The sequence below is a fragment of the Ursus arctos genome, unplaced genomic scaffold, assembly GCF_023065955.2.
Source record: "Ursus arctos isolate Adak ecotype North America unplaced genomic scaffold, UrsArc2.0 scaffold_1, whole genome shotgun sequence".
In the NCBI taxonomy this organism is placed as follows: domain Eukaryota; kingdom Metazoa; phylum Chordata; class Mammalia; order Carnivora; family Ursidae; genus Ursus; species Ursus arctos.
The window spans coordinates 76,005,875-76,028,997 of NW_026622763.1; the positions used below are offsets into that span (position 1 = coordinate 76,005,875).

Sequence of the window (23,123 nt, forward strand, 5' to 3'; positions counted from 1 at the left end):
TTCAATGTATTATCATAAAACCCTTTAATTTTTTTTTGTCTATAAAAAACATCTGATATACTATTAGTTTCAGAAATACTTCACCACTCAGTTTCCCCTATATTGAAGGGAGTAACACAGAACAAAAGAGTTCTAAATTGTAATCATCCCGACATTGTGGTTTAACACGTATGGGATCCGCCAAATTCCATTGATCTGAGTTTTGGAGGCCGTCGGAGGAGGAGAAACCAGAATATGAATTAGGCCTTATTTGACCAGAAAGTCGGGAGGTAAACTGACACTCTGTCAGCCAGAATTTGCATGATAAAGTCACCTAGCCACTATCTGCAGTGACTCCAGAAGTAAGCGAGGGAGGAGGGGCTGATCTCAGAGCGCGGGTGACGCGTGAGAGGAGGCAAAGATCTGGCTTGCAGTACAGGAGGCTGTAGGTCACTGGAGGCAGTGAGCACATCTGGTTGAAGGGACTAGGATACGGCTGTGCACAGGCCTGTCCACTGACTTCGGAGGCTTCACTAGGCCACGGGAGTCTAAGGGAAGAAGTGGGACTGGAGCACAGAGAGAAAGGAGATCAGAACAGAAGGTTCATAGGCAGGACAAAAAGTTACACAAGATTTTTGCACAAGTGAGCAGAAGAGCTGGGGAACTTAGTGGGAGTAGCCAGGGTAAAATAAGTTGAAAGTAATTAAAAAAAAAAAGATTTGGCTCTCAAAAATAAAATCTTTCACTGTGTAATCTAATGTGAATATAAGAAATTTGTTTTGGGGGCCTGGGTAACTGCCTTCAGCTCAGGTCATGGTCCCAGGGTCCTTGGATTGAGCCCTGCATTGGGCTCCCTGCTCAGTCCGGAGCCTGCTTCTCCCTCCCCCTGCCACTCCCCCTGCTTGTGCTTTCTCTCTCTCTCTGTTAAATAAATAAATATTTTAAAAATTTTTTGTTTTATCATCTGTATCATTTTAAACAGTGGTAAATATAATTCATATTTTGTAAAAATCTGGTCTGTTGGGGCTAAGGCATTTATTTTCTATTTGTTGCAGTTGAGAATTATAAAGCAGCAAAAATAGAGGGATCTGTATAAAAATTACTTGTGTGAGGTGATGCACTGAAATCTGAATGGCAGGGATATCAATCAAATACCTTTTCAAAAAGGCACATTTGAAACCACATACTTGAAACCAGTTCTTTGGGCTCTATTTAAGCATCGTTAAAGGATACTTACTAAATTTTTTGAATTAGTAATAAATTCACACAGTTCAAATATATAAAAAGGTATATACTGCAAGGCCCTACTCTAATATCATCAGTGCCAATTCTCATACAAGCACAAAATATAACCACCTTTTTTCAAAAAAGATTTATTATTTATTTGAGAGAGTGAGAGAGTGCAGGGGAAAGGGCAGAGGCAGAGGGGGAGAGAGAGAGAAAGCATCCCAAGCAGACTCCATGCTGAGTGCAGAGCCCTGATGGTGCAGGGCTCCATCCCACAACCCTGAGATCATAACCTGAGCCGAAATCAAGAGTCAGACACTCAACCAGCTGAGCCACCCAGGCGCCGCAACCATTTTTGTTAGCTACTTTTTTCCCCCTTCAGGAATAGCTGGTCCCAGAATGCCCAGCCACTCTCGTCAAGACTGAAGTTACTCTCGGTTGGTGCCACACATGAATGGGACACAGTGACCAAATGTCGGGGTGGTGGGGAAGTCTAAGGTTTCAGGATAAGCAGCTGGTTCCTGCCCCTGTTACATCTGCTGAAGCCCCCTCTCCATCTAGACAATTCTATCCCTTTCCCCAAGTCAGCAGCACCCTGGTGCCTGCAACAGTGAGGAATACAACCCTTAACGCTCATCGTGGCTCTGTGGATCCTCCTGTTCTCCCCCGTGGGTGTCAGGCACACAGAAGGCATGTGTACTCTTGCCTTCTGAACCTGGGCTCTCTGAGTGGGTTTTCTCGCATGAAAGGAGAAGCAGCCTGCTCCCAGCTCCACTCCCAGAATAGCGAAAATTAGCATTAGCTCTGTCTCGTATAACTGGGTAGACATCTAGCAATAAGATATAACTTCTGATTCATAAGATGCAGAAAAGAAGTTTAAAAATTAGAAATAGTTGGAGACAGAAAATAAAGGCATTTTCTCAGTCTCCCTACACAACCTTGAATTAGTTGATACTAAGATATCACTGAGTAAAAACAAGAATGTTCTCTCCTTGGCATAGCCACCGTAGCAGGACAGACATTCCCACACTCCCTTTACTTCATAGTTAGATGATGTCACCAGCTGTCTAACTGGTCTTATTCCAAACCATTCTGTGCATAGCTGCCCAGATAATCTTTCTCAACATCTGTAACCACCTACCCTCACTGGGTAAAAGAGTAGCATTCAACAGGAGAGTTTCTTCCAAAAAGGACCGTACCGTAATTTGTGTGGTAGTCACCAGTTATTTCCATCTGCTTGGGGGCTTTTCCTTTGGGAAGTTTCCCATCCTCCACTCCATGTGTTCCAGGAGGGCTGCTGGGAAAGGCACAGGATAAGCTGGGTCAGATCTCTCCTGAGAGTGAGACTCTTGAGTAAGGTACATGAGGTTAAAAGGCCACTGGAACAGATTGCCTGGAAGGCCCAGCTGTGGAGAGCAGGTCCACAAGCCCTGCTGCCAGATCCTCGGAGGCACCCCTGTCCCTGTGCATCTCAAGGCCTGCTTCCCAGTTCTGCCCTCCATCTGTCAGCTAGCCGATAGCTCCCCTAGAGCTGCCATCACAAATTCCCACAAACTGGATGGCTTAAATATTTATTCTCTCACAGTTCTGGAGGCTAGAAATCCAGAATCAAGGTGTTAGTTGGGCCATGGATTCTAGGGAAGAACCCTTCCTGGCCTCTTCTGGTGGCTTAAATATATCACATCATTTATACTAAATTTCTAAAGTATTTTAAAGTAAGTTACTACACAAAAAACAACACAAATTAAGACCAAACTCCTCAACATATCCACCTAGGTTCTTCTCAGACTAACCCTCACTTCATCTCTGCTGCCCCTCCCCCAACACACACAGACGTATGTACACACACACTCCACACTAGACACACCAAGCTGCTCCCTGCTCTTAGAAGTTGGCAGTCATCACCACTTCTCAGGCCTTTCCACATGCTGCCTCTTGCCCCTACTTCTCCATCTGACTAACCTCTTCTCTTCCTTCAAGTCACACTTCAGCTATCTCCTCTTCAGAATCCTCTGGGAGCCCCTTCCTTCCCAGCCCTGCAGATTTGGCCACTCCCTCATCCACGTTCCAGTGGCATCTAGAGCAGACCTCTCCATCTGTACGTTCACAGCGGTGCTGCGCTTGTCACTATCATCTGTGTCCCTCACTGGACAGTGCAGGTCATAAGAACCACAATGTATTGTCTTCCAACATCTATTATAGCACACCAGGCACATAGTAGGTACTTAGTAGATATGTCTTGAAGAAAACAGAAGTGAAGGTCCTAGAACATTTCATTTTTTACCTCTTCTGCCAAGGAAAAGCAGAGACCTTCCTCACTGTCTTAGCAAATGCTTTGTTCAAAGAAAAAATCCATTGCTTATATATTGTTCTTCCTAGGCAAGTTATTCTCAAAACATCATAAAACACCAAAGTTCTTAATGTTATTTCATAACACTTTTAACCTGGGTTCTAAAAGCTCATGGAATTTGTGCATTTTAAAATGTGACTTACATTCAAATTAATAGAGAATTGCTGCAGAATTTCACATTAGCACTTCCTATGACAATTTGCCTAATGCTGAGAACCTCTGCTGGGGACAATACTTATTGTATAAAGCCCTCTGAGGCCATAGCTACCTACACTTAGTTGGGTTCTGAAAAATGAAGCCATATTTTAAAAGAAAATTATTTTTGTTCCAGAAAGACCTAGGAAAGCCTCCAAGACAGTTTTAATACTGCCTTTTAAGCATAGAATCGGAAATGCATGATGAGTAAAAGGGTACTTTTCTTATGAGATAAATTGGCATTAGATTTCCATCATAGACAGTCCATGACCTTCTTCTGGAAGAATAATAATCATTAATGATATTATATTTAGCTTCCTTTGAAAGTAAAACAGCCCTACTTCCTCATAGAGTTTCTGTGAAGAACACTAAAATGCATATGAAAATATTTTGTAATCAATAACATCCTCTCTAAATGTAAGGTCTACAACGACCACTCTATTACTACGAACAGCGGTAGTACGTACCAGTCAGTAAGAGTAGTAGTACTTACTACAAGTAGAGTAGTGTGGCTACTGCTGCTATGACTACTACTACCAACAACTATAATAAAACACCAACTAATTTCTATTCCGTTTAGTTGCTTTCTCATTTTAGGCTAACTAAACTTTATAACTTTATATCACACATAGGCCCCTAAAAAGTGAAATTTGGGTTTATAAAAAGAGAGCAAGGAAAGATGGCCATCTAAATATGCCAGGCAACAGTTCAACATACATTGAGATCATTTTCTAACACAGAGCATTTTAGATCTAGGTTATCAAGATTTCTTGTTCTTTAAAGGAATTTTAATATATTAAGAAATAAGAATTAATAAGCAATAAACAGTCCTTCCTAAATAATCCTGTAACTAACAGTTATACCACATGCCAGCACAGTTAACCTTGTTGTTTGTTTTCCTTTAAATAAATGCCTTGAATGTTACATAACTTAGAATGTAGCTATTATGGTCATCCAAAATATTACTTAGCAAGTTACTTCAAACTATGTTCTAAATAAACACTTCACAGGAGCAAAGAGTTTTCACCCTAACCTACCATCATTCCTATGTAGAGAGAGATTAAATGCCAGGTTTCTTGAATCGCTAAGCCTCAAAAAATGTAATTAATAGAGTCTGTTTCAAGGGGAGAAATCAGTGTCTTAAAAGAATAACTTACTAACCAATTTTATTAAAATGTTCAGGTAATTAGCATGCTTATTTTTTGTTTTTCATAATCTTGATTTTAACAAATATTAGTAATAGTAAATATTAATGGTCAAATAACTACTCAAACTCTTCTATAAAGCAAGTGAAAGCAATGGTATATAGGAGGGGTGCACAGTTAGCTCAGTCAGTAGAACATGCAACTCAATCTTGGGGTCACGATTTCAAGTCCCACCTTGGGTTTAGAGATTATTTAAATTTTTTAAAAAATTTTAAATGGTATGTATGAGATATGTAGCAACTATAATACATTTTCATCTAAAATGAAATTATTTGAAAGCTCACTGCACCTCAACACTTTTTCATTGTAAAAATCTTGTGGAGCCTATGAAAATACTTCCACACACACATACATACATACATTCATATATACGTATGAGTACATATGCATACATGCATTCGTATGTACATATGAGTATGCATATATATAGGGAAACATGTATATATGATACAGTATTTAAGCCAGGTTCATAAAGTGTTCTACAATCTTCTATCCAAAGCATAGTGGTATAAATACTTTTCCCAGATCATTTTTAAGGGAAGCAATGCGCTTTTTGAAACAGGGCCTTGGCATCTTCCTAGTTTTTGGAAGAGAAACCTATTGTTACTTGCCCTTGAAAAAGAAACACTTATCTATTTCCACCACCAAAGTTAAAAGTACTATCAAATTCACAAGTTGCATCAAGCATCTTTCATCTAAGTAGGTCAAAAATTTAAATCCAAAAGTGCTATGGGGAGCTTGCAGTAATGGCAGAATGAAGATGTCAGCAAATCCTCTCTCCAAAATTAATGATAAAACTGGGCAGGAGAGTCCAAAACTACCATTTCAAGACCGTAGAATAATCAAACAAAGGCCAACAACAAATTGACACGTGCCTATTCATGAAAAACTGTTAAACTTCAAGTAAGAGCAGGAGGTTGGTGGCATTCTGTGAAAATCAACGAAATATAAAACAAAACCAAAAGATAGAGAAAAATCAATAAAACCAAATGATTTTGTTTCTTTGAAAACATCAACCAAACTGATAAACCATTAGCGACACTGACTCAGAAAAGAGAAGACACAAATTATCAAATGAGGAATGAAACAAAAGACATCACAACTAACTTTACAGATATTAAAAGGATTATAAGAGAATTTTATGAACAACTGTATGCCAACAAATTAGAAAACTTAGACAAAATAACAAATTCCTAGAGAGACACAAATTACCAAAGCAGATTCATGAAGAAATAGGAAATCTGAACAGATCTCTAACAAGTAAAGGAACTAAATTATTAATTAAAAATCTTCCCACAAAGGAAAGCCCAAACCCATACGGCTTCACTGATAAATTCTATCAAATACTTGAAAAAGAAATAATCCCAATCCTACACAAATGTTATGAAGACTACTAGGGTTACTGAAATATTTTCATTCATGAAATAAATCTTCATTTAAAGTAGGGAATCCCAGGGACCCTTGGTTGGCTCCGTCAGTAGAACATGCAACTTGATCTCAGGGTCATGAATTCAAGCCTCATGTTGGGTATGGAGCCTACATATAAATAGATGGATGGATGGATGGATGGATAGGTAGATTGATAGATTAAAAAAACAAACAAAACAGGGAACACAATCTGGCCTAGCAATGATGGAAAAAAGTTCCAAAATACTTTTATCATAAGACATTGTCTTGAATGTTGCTAATATTCTACCAAAAACTTTATTATTTACATGCTGGAGTTTACAAGGTTAGCCATTACAGAATTCTTAACTGAGCTCAGAAAGTCTGAATAACAAAGTCCTGCATAGCACTAACAAAAAAAGACAATTTAAGGCAGGCTCAGGCCTTGTCTTATGAGGCATTTCCTCAAAGGCCTGATTTATCCCTCTTCTCAAGCTCATTAACCTTAAGCTCCTTAAACTTAAAATTAACACTTTAAGCTCCTTAAACTCTTACACTAGTACAGCAGTTATCAGGTAGGCATGCAGTATATTGTTGGGAACTCTAGTCCGTTTAAGGATACCAGTAACAAGTCTACGAAAAGATATGAAACCCCAGTTATGAGCGTTAGAAGGGTCTTAGCTGTCAACGTAAAGCATCTGTACTCACATTTTACAGAGAGGTTAAGTGACTCATGTAAAATCTCAAAAACAGCCAGGGACGAGATTATCCTTTAAACAGCTATCTTCCAGCATTGCTCTAAGAAACCAGCCCCTTGACCTTTCTTGTCACCCTTCTTTCTCCCCCATGGTCAAGTCTCCTCCATGGAAAGTACTAGCTTTATCAAACTCATCCCATACTCTCTAAACCATGTTGCTTGCCATACACTGAGGCTTTACTAAAATGAGTAAGAAATTGCCATCGCCATCAAGAATTTCAGTATAGGTGGCACGTGGATGGCTCAGTGGGTTAAGTGGCTGCCTTTGGCTTGGGGCATGGTCGTGGAGTCCTGGGATCAAGCCCCGTGTTGGGTTCTCTATTCAGCGGGGAGCCTCCCTTTCCCTCTCCCTCTGCCTGCCGCTCACCCTGCTTGTGCTCTTTCTCTGTCAAATAAATAAATAAAACCTTTTTTAAATTTAAAAAAAAAAAGAATATCAGTATAGGATAAAAGATAAGACAGTCGCAAATACAAAGTAGATCACATATCAGAAAGAAAGTACAAAGAAGTTCAGAAAAGGAATGTGTTCACATCAGCTGCAGGGACTAGGCATGGCTTAAAGGAAGTATTTGAGATAAGGCTTGAAACGATAAATAGGATTTTGACAGTAAAAAATGAGGGAAGGACATCTCAAGAAGAGGGACATCTCAGTCTGACTAAAGCACAGAGTTCAGGGGTTTGGAACCTTTTCTGCTGTGATACAGTTTACAAACATTTCCCTTTCGAGCCCACCGCACCTACTCCCATGGACACACCTGAAAGCACAGATAAAATAGGCTGCCTGGCTATACAATTCCCAGGGGCGCCATCCCTCTCTGCCTTCCAGGGCCATATATCAGAATGGAAATAAGTGAGAATGATCTTATAATAGATAATCCTCAATCTGCTTTAATTTTTAAGGAAAATCACTTGCTGGAGCACCTGGGTGGCTTAGTAGGTTGAATGTTCGACTCTTGATTTCTACTCAGGTCATGATCTCAGGGTCCAGGGATCAGGCACCACATCCGACTCCGCGCTCAGCAGGGAGTCTGCTTGAGGATTTTCTCTCTTTCCCGCTTCCAGCTGCCCCTCCCCACAAAAAATAAATAAATCTTTTTTAAAAACGAAATCACTTGCTAAATTTAACATAGCTTTTAGTCAAAAATTGCTTGCTATATGCCCCACAATGGAGGGCAATAACAGGTTAAGAACCACCAATGTGATGGGAAGTAAAGGTGAGAAACATTGGTCAGAACTATCCCTGGGTGATCTGGAATACAAACCAAGGCATTTAAACAGTGAAGAGAAATGATTCAGGCTGCATTTGGGAAGATTACTCTGGAAGTGTGGAGAAAGGGATAGCAGTTAGGAAGTTATTGCAAAAGTCCCAGTTAGGGGAAATAGAGGCCTAAATGAAGATGATACTGGAAAAAGATGATAGAATTGAGAAATGTGACAAATATGGAAGATAAGCTTTGTGAGGTCAGAGGTCTAACTTGTCACCTCTGAATATCTAGTGGTCTTTAGCTCCATAACTATTTGTTGAATGGATAAATAAGATCTTGGTGGCTATAGTGGTACAGCCAGACTGCCTGGGTTCAAATCAAGCTCTTCCATGTACTAGTTCTATGACCTTGGGTAAGTTACTTGACCCCTCCATGCCTCAGTCTTCCAGTCTATTAAATGGGGCTAAAAATAGTTTCTAGATCATAAGGTAGTTTTGAGGATTAAACAAGGTGAAGTGCTTAGAAGAATACATAACACATACACCTGCCACATAGAGTAGCTATTATATTTATTAGTAAAACATTGTGTCTTTAACAGAACTTCAGAGGTGAGAAAAACTTTGGGGTGGGGGGAGTGTAATCAATAGCACTGAGAATGTTTAGTTTGGCATTTAGTGGAGATACCAGATAGTGGGGCTTTGGGGCTTTGGGGCTTGGGGAAAAGGGTTAGACTTAAGAAATCACCTGTGCTCTCCACAGTCCTCCCATCTCCCACCAAGATCCAGTCACAGTTCCTCCAACAGGCCAGGTTTTTCCTACCTCAGGACTTGCCCACTGCTATTCTCTCAGCCTGGAAGGGCATAGAGCCTAGACTCACAATTATTTAATGATTCAATAGAAGAATGTGACATTCTTTGAAAAGTTAAATCCCTAGGAATGTACGAGAGTGTCATGTAAGAAAGCATGATGGAAGATAAAAGGTATGAGCACAAAAAGGCAGCAATTAGAAAGGAGTATCTGGGAGGTAACCAGGACAACTGAAACAAAGTTTTAAGGAGATGGATAATGCCCTAAATGCTCAGAGGAGGAAAGGAGGGGTGCAGACTGAAAGATCACTGGATTTGGCAATAATTTTGGGAAAGAACTCTGAGAAAGTAATTTTCCAAAAGTTGCGAGGGGTAGGGGGCAGAGATCAGATAGTTAAAGTCAACTAATACAAACTAATTTACCCAAAATGTTTGATAAGAGAGAGCAGCAGAGTCCAGGGAAGGTGACTGTAGAACAAACCCTGATTCTGGGGGGTTTTGGTGCTTCTTGGTTTTGGTAGGATAGGTAACAATGCAGAAGCAAACCACTAATACAAACGGAATAAAAACGCCAGGCTAGATCCTGGGAGACGTTGTGCATCGCTACTCAGTTTTATAATGTCCACAGTGCTTTTCACACCATTACCCTGTCCCCCAGCTCTCTGATGATACATCCTCTATTTCAGTGGTTCTCAAAGTGTAGTCCCTAGACAGGTATCATCAGCATCACCTGGAACTTGTCAGAAATGCACATTTTTGAGTCCCACAACAGACCTACATAATCTGTGTTGGTGGGATCCAGTAATCTGTGTTTTAAAAAATCCTTCAGGGGATTCTCATGATCTCCAGGACCCCGCAAGCACCACGCTCAGGAAAAAACGACAAAGACCACTCCAAGAAGTAGCGGCCACAGTAGGAGGGCAGAATTTTCTCTGATCCTCCACCTGGATCGCCCTCTCTCCAAAGAGAGGCAGTGCACGACCCACATCGCCAGTACCGCAAAGCAGTCACCCCGCTTCGCACTTAGCCTGGGCGAGTTCTACCAACCCTGGCAGGAGCAGAGGACACCAGAGGACCACCTAGGCTAAACTCATTCACCGCCCCAGAAAGGCCCAAGCGCAACCTGCCCTCGGGCTTCGACTTCCTGCCCTAGGGGACGGGGGGCATCTACGAGGAGGGACTCCGGGAAGGACGTGTCCAACTTCTTCAGGACTGGAGGGGGTGGGGGCGGGGTATTGGCTCTTCTAACCCCTCCATGTGCTACGAGGCCGGATGAAGCTGAGATGGAAAAAAGGCTGGTCTAGGATAAGTTTCCGGAAAACCTGGAACCCAATAAAGAAACAAAGAAGCCTTGAAAACTCTCCTCCCTCTCCTTTCCTACTTTCCCACCCCGAACCCCACGGAATGGAAAAGGCGGAGGCTCAAGGCCGCGACGGGGCGGGTCGCGGGGGAGGACGCTAGAGGAAGAAATCTCGCGATAGGAGGCCGGCCGGGGCGGGGGTGACACCTCTTCCCTCCTCCTCGCGTTAGTTCCGGTCGCAGAGGAGACACCGCCGCAGTTGCCGCCACATCGGGAATTTCTGGCTCTTTTCTCTTCGCCTTAAATTCGGTGAGGCGCGACGCCCGCTTGTCCCTGGCCAAGATTGTGGCCCCTCGTCGTCGGACGGGGCGGGTGGTCGGGCGGGTGGCAGGTCAGGTGCGGCCCGGCTTGAATGGGCCCGGGCGGAGGCCGCCGCATGAAGCCAGGCCGGATCCGGGGCCTGGATTCGAGGGCCACCGCCGCTGCCTCAGCAGGGAGGTCGAGGGGTTGCGGCCCGGGCCGGAACGTGGGGCTCGGGTGTGCGCTTCGGCATCAGAGACCGAGGCAGTGGCCGAGGCAGCCCCCCCCCCCCCCGCCGCCCTGCCCGGCCTGGGTAACAAAGCCGCTGCGGCCTCTGTTGGGTGATGTACGCGTGGGGGGTTCTGGCGGGCGGGGCGGAGGAGCCGCCACCACCTCTGCGGCCGCCTCCACCGCCGCTGCTTTCGCTGGAGGGCGGGCGGATGTACGGGGCGGAGGGGCCCCCGGCGCGAAGCGCCTCGGCGCCTGTGGTCCGCTCGTTGCGGCGGCCGCCACCGCCGGCGACGGGGTCAGTGGGGAAGGGGCTGCGGGCCAGGAGCAGCCCCTACGGCGCCCCGCGGTGGCCAAGGGGGTCCTGGTTGGGGGCGGGTTATCGCGTTCGGGCCCGCAAGCACAGGAAGGGTGTGGAGGGGGAGACACGTGCTCGGGGAGGAGACTTGGATTGCGGGGAATGGGGCAAAGGAGGCGAGGCCGGCCCCCAGTTCATTTTGCAGGTTGGAGTGGTGCAAGCGGCCGCTGCAGTCACAGGCACGACTGGTAGGGTGGTGCCGCTCATAAGCCCCTCTGTAGAAAGGATTCGCCTTTTGACGGTGTCTGAAAATTGACGTACACGTTTTGGATACCTACTGACTATGGTGGTACTCTTAGCCTCTGTGGTGCTTAGAAGTACTGGAGTATGTAGGGGAATTTAAAGAGGAACGAGGAGGAAACCAAACAAATGTTTATGATGGGTGATTTGCCACCAGTCACTATGGTGCTGTAAAGTCATTTAAAACACATCTTTAAAGTGTTTCTTGTAGGGAGAAATGCAGCTTTTGAAGTTGAATTTAATTCAGGCAGAGGTAATTCTTCGTTTCCCCCAGGTCTATTGCCAGGCTGAAGTGTGTGTTACATTTGACTTAATATGTGACTAGACCAAGGTTTGATGCTTTGTTTTTTAAATGAATGTTGTGGCACTGATATTTTTAAGGCCTTATTTTTCTTTCCTTAGGGTGTCTTTTATGAATAATCAAAAGCAGCAAAAGCCAACGCTATCAGGCCAGCGTTTTAAAACCAGAAAAAGAGGTAAATATTTGTTTTAATATCTCTCTTCAGACTTCGAGAATAACTTTTATATCTTGGTTTCTCTGGCAGACACTTGCTTAATAGTAAACTTTAAGAGAAAATACCAGAAAGGAACTTGAATTTCTAGTTGACTGTCATTTCAGATATATACTATTTCTACTGTTTTTCTCAGCCTTTAGCTTTTAGTATCAACATATGTATCTTTAAGCAGGTTACTGAATGGTCTTTTTATTGTGAGGAGAAAGTACATTTTTTTCTTTTTTTTTTTCTTTCTTTTTTTTTTTTTAAGTATGGAGTGCATTTTCACTAGCTAAATTTTTTTCAGGCAGACTTATGCTTGAGGGAAAAAGTTAAGAAAGGAGAGCTCCTAATGTGATTTTGAATTCCTCCCAAACTTTGTGAAGGTTTGTGAAAGAAAAACCAGACTTTATGCATGGAAGTTAATTATGGAACAGAGTTCACATTGTGATGTCTTGAAATTAAATATTTCTCACAGACCTAGTAAGAAAAGTACTAGAATTATATTAACTGCTTCTGTCTATTAGTGGGTGGTTAGGTGAATATTTAATTCTGTAGCAAGGCACTATACTAGTGATACAAAGTTAAATGAGATGTCGTCTCAGGTATATTTTGTATTTGGCTTAATACTTTCCCAAAAATCTTTCAATGTTATTGCTCAAAAACAGATATTGACCTTATTTTACAGGAAATTTTGAGGAAATAGAACTGGGTCAGCTATTGGTTATAAACTGTGTTTCTCTACCCTGGGTAACAGACACTTTGAGATATGTATTACAGAATCTTTTGTAATCCCTGATGATAGACCGTCCTCTTGTAGTGGGGAGACTGAAGAGGATTCGATTCTAGTCTTTGCAGATTTTTTTAGATTTAACTTGGTAAATTTTCTCAAGTGTGGAGCAGAAGTTGGAAACCAGAGCAGTTTAGCAGTGATGGGGGAAAGTCTGTATCCTCTTGAGTATGTGGTACTATCAAGTAATTTTATTGTTCTTGGCATCAGAAAGAGCTGTCACTTCCCCAGGTCCAGATTGAGATCACTCACGCCCTCCTCGTTCTTGATGGGGTTCTGGGTAGCATGAACAATCATCCGAATTTGTCTGGGACTGAACACAGTTCCCAGGACATAGGCTTTTCAGTGCTAAAACAGGAAAGTCCTGGGCAAACAGGGAGGAGTTGTCCACTCTAGTGTTGTGTGAAAAGATAGCATCTAACCTAGATAGAGAGGTCAAAGCCATCGTAAAGTGTGTGATAGCAGCTCAGTAGAGGCTGGTTATGTGTGTAAGGCACTGTAAGTACCAAATGAATGATTTAAAACAACAATAACCACGTAGTGTTACGGGCATTTAAAAGAATGAAGAGTTCCAGTGTTTGGACAAAATTTCACTCGAGAACAAAATTTACCTGAAATTTAGAGGATGTCCTAAATTTCAGAAGAACCCAGAGGCAATAGGAGAGCATTCAGGGTAGAAATTGTCTCCTGGCCGTAGGAACACACTAGCTCACTTAACTCATCATTTGTGAGACTTATGTGAAAAAATAGTGGGGAAAAAAGCCACACAGTTCTTTGACTAGGCAGTCATGCCTTGGATTTGCAGAGTGTGTGTTTAGGTCTTTTCTTGTGTTTGTGTTTTCCAGCTGTTGAAATAAATGAGATTGTGCTACATGTGGTTAATTTATTCAGTACTTACACTTTCATAAGGTGATGGTTTTGTGGCATTTTGGTAAGCCTTTTAAAACTAAATGTTGTGGGGTTTTCCCCCCAGATGAAAAAGAGAGGTTTGACCCTACTCAGTTTCAAGACTGTATTATTCAAGGCTTAACTGAAACTGGTACTGATTTGGAAGCAGTAGCAAAGTTTCTTGATGCTTCTGGAGCAAAACTCGATTACCGCCGATATGCAGAAACACTCTTTGACATTCTGGTGGCCGGCGGAATGCTGGGTAAGTGGGTTTTGTGGGAGAGTAATGTATAGAAATTGTATGGAATCCAGAATATGAACTATTTGACAGTCCTGTCAAATTGGGGTGGCTCTGTTTTTGGCTTTTTACCTCCTTAGGATTTTTCCATTTTTTTCCCTCCGAGATCATAGTAACTTAGCAAATTGTCTTGCCCTGTTTAGCTTTATAGTCGAAATCTGTTACAAAACCATAATATTTGGGGATGACTTTCTGATACCTGTGTCCTTACTACATCCCCGATCAATAATTTTTCCAACTTGTGTTTGTACACTCTGTTAATGAAGAAACCCTTACCTCTTCTGTCTTATGAAATACTATTTCCCTATGCCTGAGGTCTAATCCTACACTCTTCAGTGCATTAGCCACTACCCACATGTGGCTATCAATCACGTGGAATGTGGCTAATCTAAATTGAGAGGTGCAATAAGTGTCAAATACACATTGGATTTTAAAGACTTACAGAAAAAAGAATGTAAGACCTCTCAATAATATTTTGAATACTGAAATGTTAAAATCAATATTTTTGATATGTTGGGTTAGAGTATATTATAAACTACACTTTTTATTTTTAATGAAGTTACTAGACGATGCGAAATTACATTGTGTAGCCCACATTATATTTCTCTTGCATGGCACTGCCCTCACTTCTGCCTCTGCCCTCAGCAGCTCAGGGTATCTTAAGAGAATGTGCCATTTAGCTGTGTGTCTTCAAATGATGATGGCAATTTCATTTCCATAGCTCTTTAAGATATTTCAAAATGTTTTCATAGTGATAACTTCTTGACCCTCATAGCCAGGCTGACAGAGTCAGAACTCTGTAAGCCTGCAGGGTGGAGGCTTAGAGAGGTTTCAGTGACTTACCTGCAGTCAGATAATTACTCAGTGGTAGAACCAAGGAACATACGTTCATATGTTCTAATGCCTAGTCCAGTGAGTATTTCTTCCACTGCATTACCAGTTTATAGTAAGAAATACCCATTTTCTATTTATAGTACTATCAATAAGCCTGCTTTTAAAATTCTTTTTAAAACCTTTACTAAGGAAATTTTTGAAGACACCCTAGAGAAAATAGTAAAACAAACTTTTTGTCTATTACCCAACTTCAGTAATTGTTAAGTCTTAATCTGGCTATATCCTCACTGACTTCATCCCCCTCCCCATATTTCAAAGTATATATCTGACATCACTTTATCCATAAATACGTACAAATGTATATAAAAGATAACTCTAACTTGTAGGTTTTTACGGCCCAGCCTCTCTAGCAACTTGAAAGGTTGTTTCTCTACATTATCAAAACCAACTCAGAACATCTCCACTTGTGTGACAGATTCGATACTGTTGAATGCTTAATGCAGTGAGTTCAATTGGGTTGCTAAAGGGGGTTGCTAAATTGTTTCACTTTATTCACAAATACTGAACCAACTAGCCATGTTCCTACTGAGATACTGACTTTGCTTTCAGCTCATCTTCTAGCATTTTTATCATTTTATTTTATTATGGGAATCCTTTCAGAAACTAAGATGGAAACAATTACTAATTTAAATGAAGGTCACTGCAAATTTTTGTTAAATATACCTTAGCCCCAGGTGGTACACTGGCAGATGACATGATGCGTACAGATGTCTGTGTGTTCGCAGCACAAGAAGACCTAGAGACCATGCAAGCATTTGCTCAGGTAAATGAGACTTTATGTATTTATTTCAGTTAGCTGCTATCCATCTACATAGGAGTAGTCTGCTTTTAAGAGGTTGGAGGAATTTGAAGATTTAGAGATACTTTTTTGGAGCAATATAATGAAATGTGTTAAGACAAAGCAGAAAAGATTGAATTAGTTATTTTCCTACTTGTCGCTTTGGAATTAATCCATTTCTAAGAAAAACCTCAAGCTGAAAAGGAAAATCATATCCTTGTCATGATTTCCATCATAGAATTATTCTGCATATAACTTTTTTTTTTTTAAGATTTTATTTATTTGAGAGACAGTACGAACAGGGGATGGGCAGAGGGACAAGCAGGGCCTCGATCCCAGGACCCTGAGATCGTGACCTGAGCCAAAGTCAGACACTTAACTGACTGAGCCACCCAGGTGCCCCTGCATATAACTTCTTAAAGATGAATGGGTTATAGGCAGATTAGCTTACCAATCAATGTTTGATTTGAAGGTTTCATACATAGTTAGGTTTGTGTTATTGTAAGCAAAGAATTCAAGCGTATCTAGCCTAGAGATTTGCTGTCTGTGTCATTAGGAAAGAACTATATTCTGTGATCTTACTCTGTTAATATCCTACAAATGGGTAAATGACTTATATTTGAGCAATAATTAGTCCTTACTTTCACATTTGGCAATAAAAATCTATTGTGGGGTGGCTTAAGTGTTAACAGATCAGTATATTGTAGGGTTTGGGATAGGGTTTGGGAGTTGACAGACTCTTCCTAAGCTGGCTTAAACAGCTTGTAAACTCTTATATCCAGTGGAAGGTTTACTTTGATGTTCTAAAGATACTATGAGATACTCAGATCTTTTAGGAATCTGGCATCTTTAGTTACGAAATTATTAAATTCCTTCATTGTTCTTCATAGGTTTTTAACAAGTTAATCAGGCGCTACAAATACCTGGAGAAAGGTTTTGAAGATGAAGTAAAAAAGGTATGAAGAACAGTATGCTTTATGGAAACAAAAGATGGGGGTCAAAGAGGAGGACGTTGTATCTTAATTCTGCCACAGATTTGAAATGATTAGCTATTTACGTAGGCCTGCAATGTGGTTTGGGGGTACACCATTTAGTTTAATTTGTTATACACTGTTTCTTAGCTTTGTGTCCAAACAAGTGACAAAAGGCTAAAGATCAGAATGGGGTCTGTTCAAGATGGGGGGGCGGGGGGTAGAGGATCAGAGCTAAGCATATTGAGAAAAATTTAACGTATTTGCTGTTGGAGTCTTAGGTATTTTATATATAGGCAGACCTAGTAATCTAGTAATGTTAACTGTAACTGTTAACTCATTTAATACTCAAAAAAACCCTGTGAGGCAGGTTTTATTATCCACGTTTACTTATGAGGAAACTGAGGCACAGAGTTAAGTAACTTGCCCAGGATCACTCAGCTAGTATTAAAACTGAGATAAAAATTTGGATGGTTAGACCCCAGAGCCCACACTTTCAATCAGTATAGTTTGTCTTACTGCTTTTCTTTATATAATTGCTCTCTTAACCTTTAATTATTTACTTTTATAGCTGCTGCTGTTCTTAAAGGGTTTTTCAGAGTCGGAGAGGAACAAGCTGGCTATGTTGACTGGTGTTCTTCTGGCTAATGGAACACTTAATGCATCCATCCTTAATAGCCTTTATAATGAGAATTTGGTTAAAGAAGGTAATCAGCCTTTAGTAAAGAATTGTCTTTGGTTGGCTGAAGGTGGGGATAAATAAGAGCATGAAAGATCTGAACTGATACAAAAGCTAGGATATAGTTTATGTAGATATGACTTGTGTAATAGTCTTAGTTTTCTTAATTATCCTTAAATTTAATAAAATTAATTAGATATTTCATGTATACCTTTGGCTCTCTTTAGGCATACAGCAAATATCCAAAGTTCAGACAGAATGTGGTTATAGCATAATGAGAAATGCCAGGGAAACCCAGAAAAATTAATTCCAGTTGGGGGAAATGTTGAGCTAAAAAGAAAATAAGGTCCCTATTGTCATTTTCATAGTTAAATAATTCTCTGCAGTTAAAAAACTTATTTTTTTTAAAGATTTTATTTATTTATTTGACAGCGAGAGCAAGATCACAAGCAGAGGGAGTGGGAGAGGGAGAAGCAGGCTTCCCACCAAGCAGGGAGCCCAATGCAGGGCTCTGTCCCAGGACCCTGAGATGATGACCTGAGCCGAAGGCAGACGCTTAACCGACTGAGCCATCCAAGCGCCCCAGAAACTTTTTTTAAACTAGAGTACTAGGTATTTAATGTGCCTTATTTCCCACAACAACCCTGTCAAGTGTCAGTACTATTACCGTCATTTTACACGTTTCAAAACCAATTTAACAACTAAAAATACGTAACTAGCAAATGATAGAAGAGAGAAATTGGAGTGAAATGGTAAGCAGCTTAGTGGCAGAAGGTAGTTTAGAGGTAAAGTGAGTAATTCTGTGTGGTTGAAATGAGGAGATAGAGTGTTGAAATCCACCTAACTTCTGTTAAGTAAGCTCTTTTGTTCTACAGGGGTTTCAGCAGCTTTTGCTGTAAAGCTCTTTAAATCATGGATAAATGAAAAAGATATCAATGCAGTAGCTGCAAGTCTTCGGAAAGTCAGCATGGATAACAGACTGATGGTTTGTAATTTGTTACGTTCTTCCCATTCTTGTCAACACTTAAAAGTGTAATAAGGGAATTTTCTCATTTCTAATCTGTGAAAAGAGGTGTTTTTCTCAGTAGGATTAAAGACCATTTAACCAGATTAAATTCTCCTTTCAGGAACTTTTTCCTGCCAATAAACAAAGCGTTGAACACTTCACGAAGTATTTTACTGAGGCAGGCTTGAAAGAACTTTCAGAATATGTTCGGAATCAGCAAACCATAGGAGCTCGAAAGGAACTCCAGAAAGAACTTCAAGAACAGATGTCCCGTGGTGATCCATTTAAGGATGTAAGATACTTTCGTTTAAACCATCTTATTGATTTCTTTCTGGCAAAGAAAATGTTTATTCACTTGAGAAGCTTTAAAGTATTTCACTAGAGTGGGTTTTAATTAATAGCTGTAGAATGTTCTGCTGGGGCTTTTCGTCAGTCTTTTTCATATTTAGTGCTTTACTAGTGCCCAGAAATTATAACACTTGGGGATTTTGTAAGGTGCAAGCCAATGGATGGATCATCTGTTTCCATATCCTTCCGTTCCTAGCCAGTTTGCCTGTGTGTAAATTAAATTATGGGTTGCACTAGAGGTCCATCCCTTCTAGTTCTAGAAGTTCTCTGATCACATGTGGTACACATGTGGTCATTGCCAGTTGCATGGAGAGTTGTTTTTATGTTTTTGTAAAAGGTCTGAGTTTGTTGTGTAGAGTGTACATATCAAGATAGATTTCTTTTACTAATTTTGGATTCTTTTTGCAGATAATTTTGTATGTCAAGGAGGAGATGAAAAAAAACAACATCCCAGAACCCGTTGTCATTGGAATAGTCTGGTCCAGCGTAATGAGCACCGTGGAATGGAACAAAAAGGAAGAGCTTGTAGCAGAGCAAGCCATCAAGCACTTGAAGGTATTAGAATTTTGCCTTTGCAAACATTATTCTGCTTTTTAGTGGGGATAAGTGAGCTGTTACTGTACTTAAAGGATGTATCACATCTTGTGGTTCCTGGGGATAACCACCAGTGAGTAGACAAGTAACTATTCCTGGTGGTTATAAACTCTTGATAATCTTTTTAAAAGTCTGACTTGACCTTTCTTTGGTTCACAGGTTAAAAACAAATACACGTTTAAAAATAGCGTATGCCTGCAATTTGGTGTTTGCTTTTGAGGGAATACTGGAAAAAAAGAGGACTCCTTTTTTATCCTCTAAATTATTAACATTGTATTGACAGTTGTCTGCAATCCCTGGTGCAGTATTGCTTATTTGACTTAGGTTCTTAGTAGATTCTTCTGCTTTATTTGGTTCTTGTTTTAGTTTCCACTAAATAGAGTATAATTCACAGTGATTTTAAAAGATCTGTTCTATGTTTTAGGAATTTTGAAATGGGGGGTCATTGTAATAAATGACAAAACTTTTTCTCCTTTCCCTTTAAAAGCAATACAGCCCTCTACTTGCTGCCTTTACTACTCAAGGTCAGTCTGAGCTGACTCTGTTACTGAAGATTCAGGAGTATTGCTATGACAACATTCATTTCATGAAAGCCTTCCAGAAAATAGTGGTGCTTTTTTATAAAGGTAATTTAAATTTTGAATTTGGTGATAAAAATCCTGGGGTTGCCTCGGTGGCTTAGTCAGTTAAGTGTCTAACTTCGGCTCAGGTTGTGATCTCAGGAGGTCCTGGGATTGAGCCCCCTGTGGAGCTCTACACTCAGCACGGAGTCTCCCCCCCATCACCACCAAATAAAATCTTAACAACAACAAAATCCTAGACTACTAACAATTCCAGTGAGTAGTTGTCTGAACATCAGCTCCATAAAATATTTTAATCATAGGACAAAATTGTCTCTAATTGAATTGGGTGCTTTTTAGTCCATTAATATCAAAACATCTCTAAACCTTATTAAGTTGAAAACCTAAAATCTTCTTGACATGGCCTTAAACTTCACCTCCCATTCTCTACCAGTTTCTCTTCCCCAGACACACTTTTCACATCTCTCTAGTCTTTGGCCCATGACAAATTGACTTTACCCTACCCCATTACCCAATGTAAACCTTTACTTGTCCTTCAAGACCAGTTCAAAATGCTTATTATAAAACCTTCTATTTCAGTTGTTATTCCCTTTTCTGTGATCCTGTTTCAAAACTTCTAAAGTGGTTAATAAAGATAAGGACTTTGTTGGGAGAGCGTCTGTTGTAATATTTAGTTTACTATGGTTGCTAATAATGTTTTCTTCAATTCTGCATAAATCAGACCAGTTTGACCCCAGTAAGTGTAGTTCGTGTGCACATGTATTGTTTCTGTGACCTAGTTTTCATAAATGATTTTGTTGGTTCCTGTATTCTAAACTTAGAACAGAGGTCTATATCCCCATCCCCAGAATTTTTTGTTTTTAAAAAAGAATAGGGTCATGAATTCCCAAGTATTCCATGCTTTGGTTATAGTTAGGTTTCTGTATTACAGAGCTTATAGTTAGGTTTCTTGAAAGTATACCCCCATTTACATCCTCCTCCCACTCTAATTATTTATAAACAAATCCTAGAAACCTTTATTTAATTAACTTTTCAGTATGGGGTTTGTAAAGTACATGGACTTTTATTTACCACAGTACCATTTTCACATGTAAAAAAATTAATGTAATCCATCAGATATCCCTGATTGTTTATCACAAGGTTTCCCAACCTTGGTACTACTGGTATTTTGGGCCTTTAACTCTAGTTGGTAACAATCCTGTGCATTATAAGAGTGTTGAGTAGCATCTCTCCCCAGTGTAACAACCAAGAATGTCTCTAAACATTGTCTAAACATTGTCAGATGTACCAGCGAAGAGGGGTGTAAATGCCTTCAGTTGAGAGAATCACTGGTTTAGTAAGTGTTTTTCCTAGTTGCAGGTTATACATTGGCAACAAGCTGATAAAGCATTTCTTTCTTTCTTTCTTTTTTTAAAGATTTTATTAATTTATTCAACAGAGATAGAGACAGCCATCGAGAGAGGGAACACAAGCAGGGGGAGTGGGAGAGGAAGAAGCAGGCTCATAGCGGAGGAGCCTGATGTGGGGTTTGATCCCATAACGCCGGGATCACGCCCTGAGCCGAAGGCAGACGCTTAACCGCTGTGCCACCCAGGCGCCCCCGATAAAGCATTTCTTAATAGAGGGCACTCCTTTAAAAATTGAGGAAACCAGTTGAGCGTTTTGAATACAATGATTGTTTATACTTAACTTTTCAGTAGGCTCTTTTTGCCATGCAGGCATTTGCACTTTAGGTGGCTTCTGACTCTGCCTGAAAACTCCCGAATATAATGATTGCTCTCTTTATAGCTGAAGTCCTGAGTGAAGAGCCCATTCTGAAGTGGTATAAAGATGCACATGTTGCAAAGGGGAAAAGTGTCTTCCTTGAGCAAATGAAAAAGTTTGTAGAGTGGCTCAAAAATGCTGAAGAAGGTAAGTCTTTTCCTTGGTGCAGTTTGGTAAAGCCTGAGAACTAATTTTAATGCGGCCATAGAATGTGCTACCTTTTTTCATTGAGATAACCATTTTGTACCTGAAGTACAGATTTTTGTTCATTTGTGACAGACCTACAAATAGTCATTTGCTTTAGGGCACATGGGGAGAACTTGACTTTAAATACTAAAGTATTTTGATCACTTGGCGAATATACTAACATACTTACGAGGGAAATTGAAAAATTTGAGACTATTTAATAAATATTAGATTTACAAATGAAGGCTTTTGAATATCCCCCTCATAAGTACAGGGTTATTAATAAAATTACTTAATTGTAATTAAAGAGCTTCAAAATTATAAATGGGAACTTTTGCTTTCTGATATTTATATAATGCTTGACTGCATTTTTTTCCCCTTTTCTAGAATCTGAGTCTGAAGCTGAAGAAGGTGACTGAATTTTGAAACTGCACCCTCAGTAAAGCAAACAGGAGTTGTAGATAAAATGTCATGTCTCATGTGTCCTGGTTCTTACATCTTCCTACCTCCCTATATCAAGCATGATATAAGGGCTTTCATGGCAAATTTTATTTTAACTATTTCTATGGTTACTGGAAATGTTGGGTTTAGTTTCTAAAACCATGTTTTAAGTAGCTACAGGAGCTATAGATTTGAATCTAATATTGCATTAGTCTTTTCAGTTATCTTCTACCTCCTGTATTTTCTACTGTAATAATGTAATTTAAGGCCTTCCACAATGAACAGTTCACTTTATTCCCTGGGTTTTCTATATAAACAGTTTTCAAGATATGATTTGGTTAAAATAATTTGTTATAAAAATTCTGTTTGCAAATTAAACTGTAAAAGTATCCAAAGTCTCAAAAGGCAATGATTTGTGTGATAACTTGGTATGCCCAAAGCCCTGCTCAGCAATGAAAATCTCATATACAGTAATTGAATTCATTAACGTGAATCTTGAGTATTTGGACCATTGCTTGCATGTTGATATTTTCTTGCATTTTTAACCCTGGATGTCATTGAGCTCAATTGTTTGCTCTCTGGTTTTCATTCTTTAGTAAAGCCATAGAGAGCAAGCTTAAGAGTGAGTTTTTGGGAAACTGTATGTGGCAGAGGTGGTGGGAAGAAGAAAGTTGAGCTTTTTCCCATACAGAAACTTTTGTATTCAGTTTGTATCTTTCCACGCAAAACAGGTGGATATTCTTCTCATTACAACCATTTTCAAATGTACGTTAGAAAAATCTTGTCATTTAAAGTATTTTAACATTTGTCATGCACTTCGATTAAAAGGAAAGGACTCTAATGTGAGTTAGGGGCGCCTAGCTGGCTCAGTCAGT

At 40.2% G+C, this 23,123-nt stretch overlaps 1 protein-coding gene and 1 long non-coding RNA gene across 4 annotated transcripts; one reads left to right on the forward strand and one right to left on the reverse strand.

The window, feature by feature from the left end:
* Nucleotides 1-24: 24 nt before the first annotated feature.
* Nucleotides 25-11,171, reverse strand: LOC130541983 (uncharacterized). The gene is made up of 3 exons (XR_008956164.1): nucleotides 10,618-11,171; nucleotides 2,406-2,503; nucleotides 25-545 (listed from the first exon to the last, which is right to left on the reverse strand). It is a non-coding gene; the product is annotated as an uncharacterized LOC130541983 (long non-coding RNA).
* On the forward strand, nucleotides 10,599-22,643 carry BZW1 (basic leucine zipper and W2 domains 1). 3 transcript variants are annotated; one of them, XM_026492218.4, is made up of 12 exons: nucleotides 10,599-10,719; nucleotides 11,939-12,012; nucleotides 13,794-13,970; nucleotides 15,569-15,663; nucleotides 16,569-16,634; nucleotides 17,221-17,356; nucleotides 18,204-18,313; nucleotides 18,456-18,626; nucleotides 19,091-19,237; nucleotides 19,764-19,902; nucleotides 21,646-21,768; nucleotides 22,195-22,643. In XM_026492218.4, exons 2-12 carry the CDS (start codon nucleotides 11,949-11,951, stop codon nucleotides 22,224-22,226), a joined length of 1,260 nt encoding a protein of 419 aa, XP_026348003.1. In that variant the 5' UTR covers nucleotides 10,599-10,719; nucleotides 11,939-11,948; the 3' UTR covers nucleotides 22,227-22,643. The 3 variants fall into 3 exon arrangements, with proteins under 3 accessions (XP_026348003.1, XP_026348002.2, XP_026348004.1); XM_026492217.4 differs by lacking the exon at nucleotides 10,599-10,719 and adding an exon at nucleotides 11,379-11,484; XM_026492219.3 differs by lacking the exons at nucleotides 10,599-10,719; nucleotides 11,939-12,012 and having other exon boundaries at nucleotides 13,893-13,970; nucleotides 15,569-15,574.
* Nucleotides 22,644-23,123: the final 480 nt, after the last annotated feature.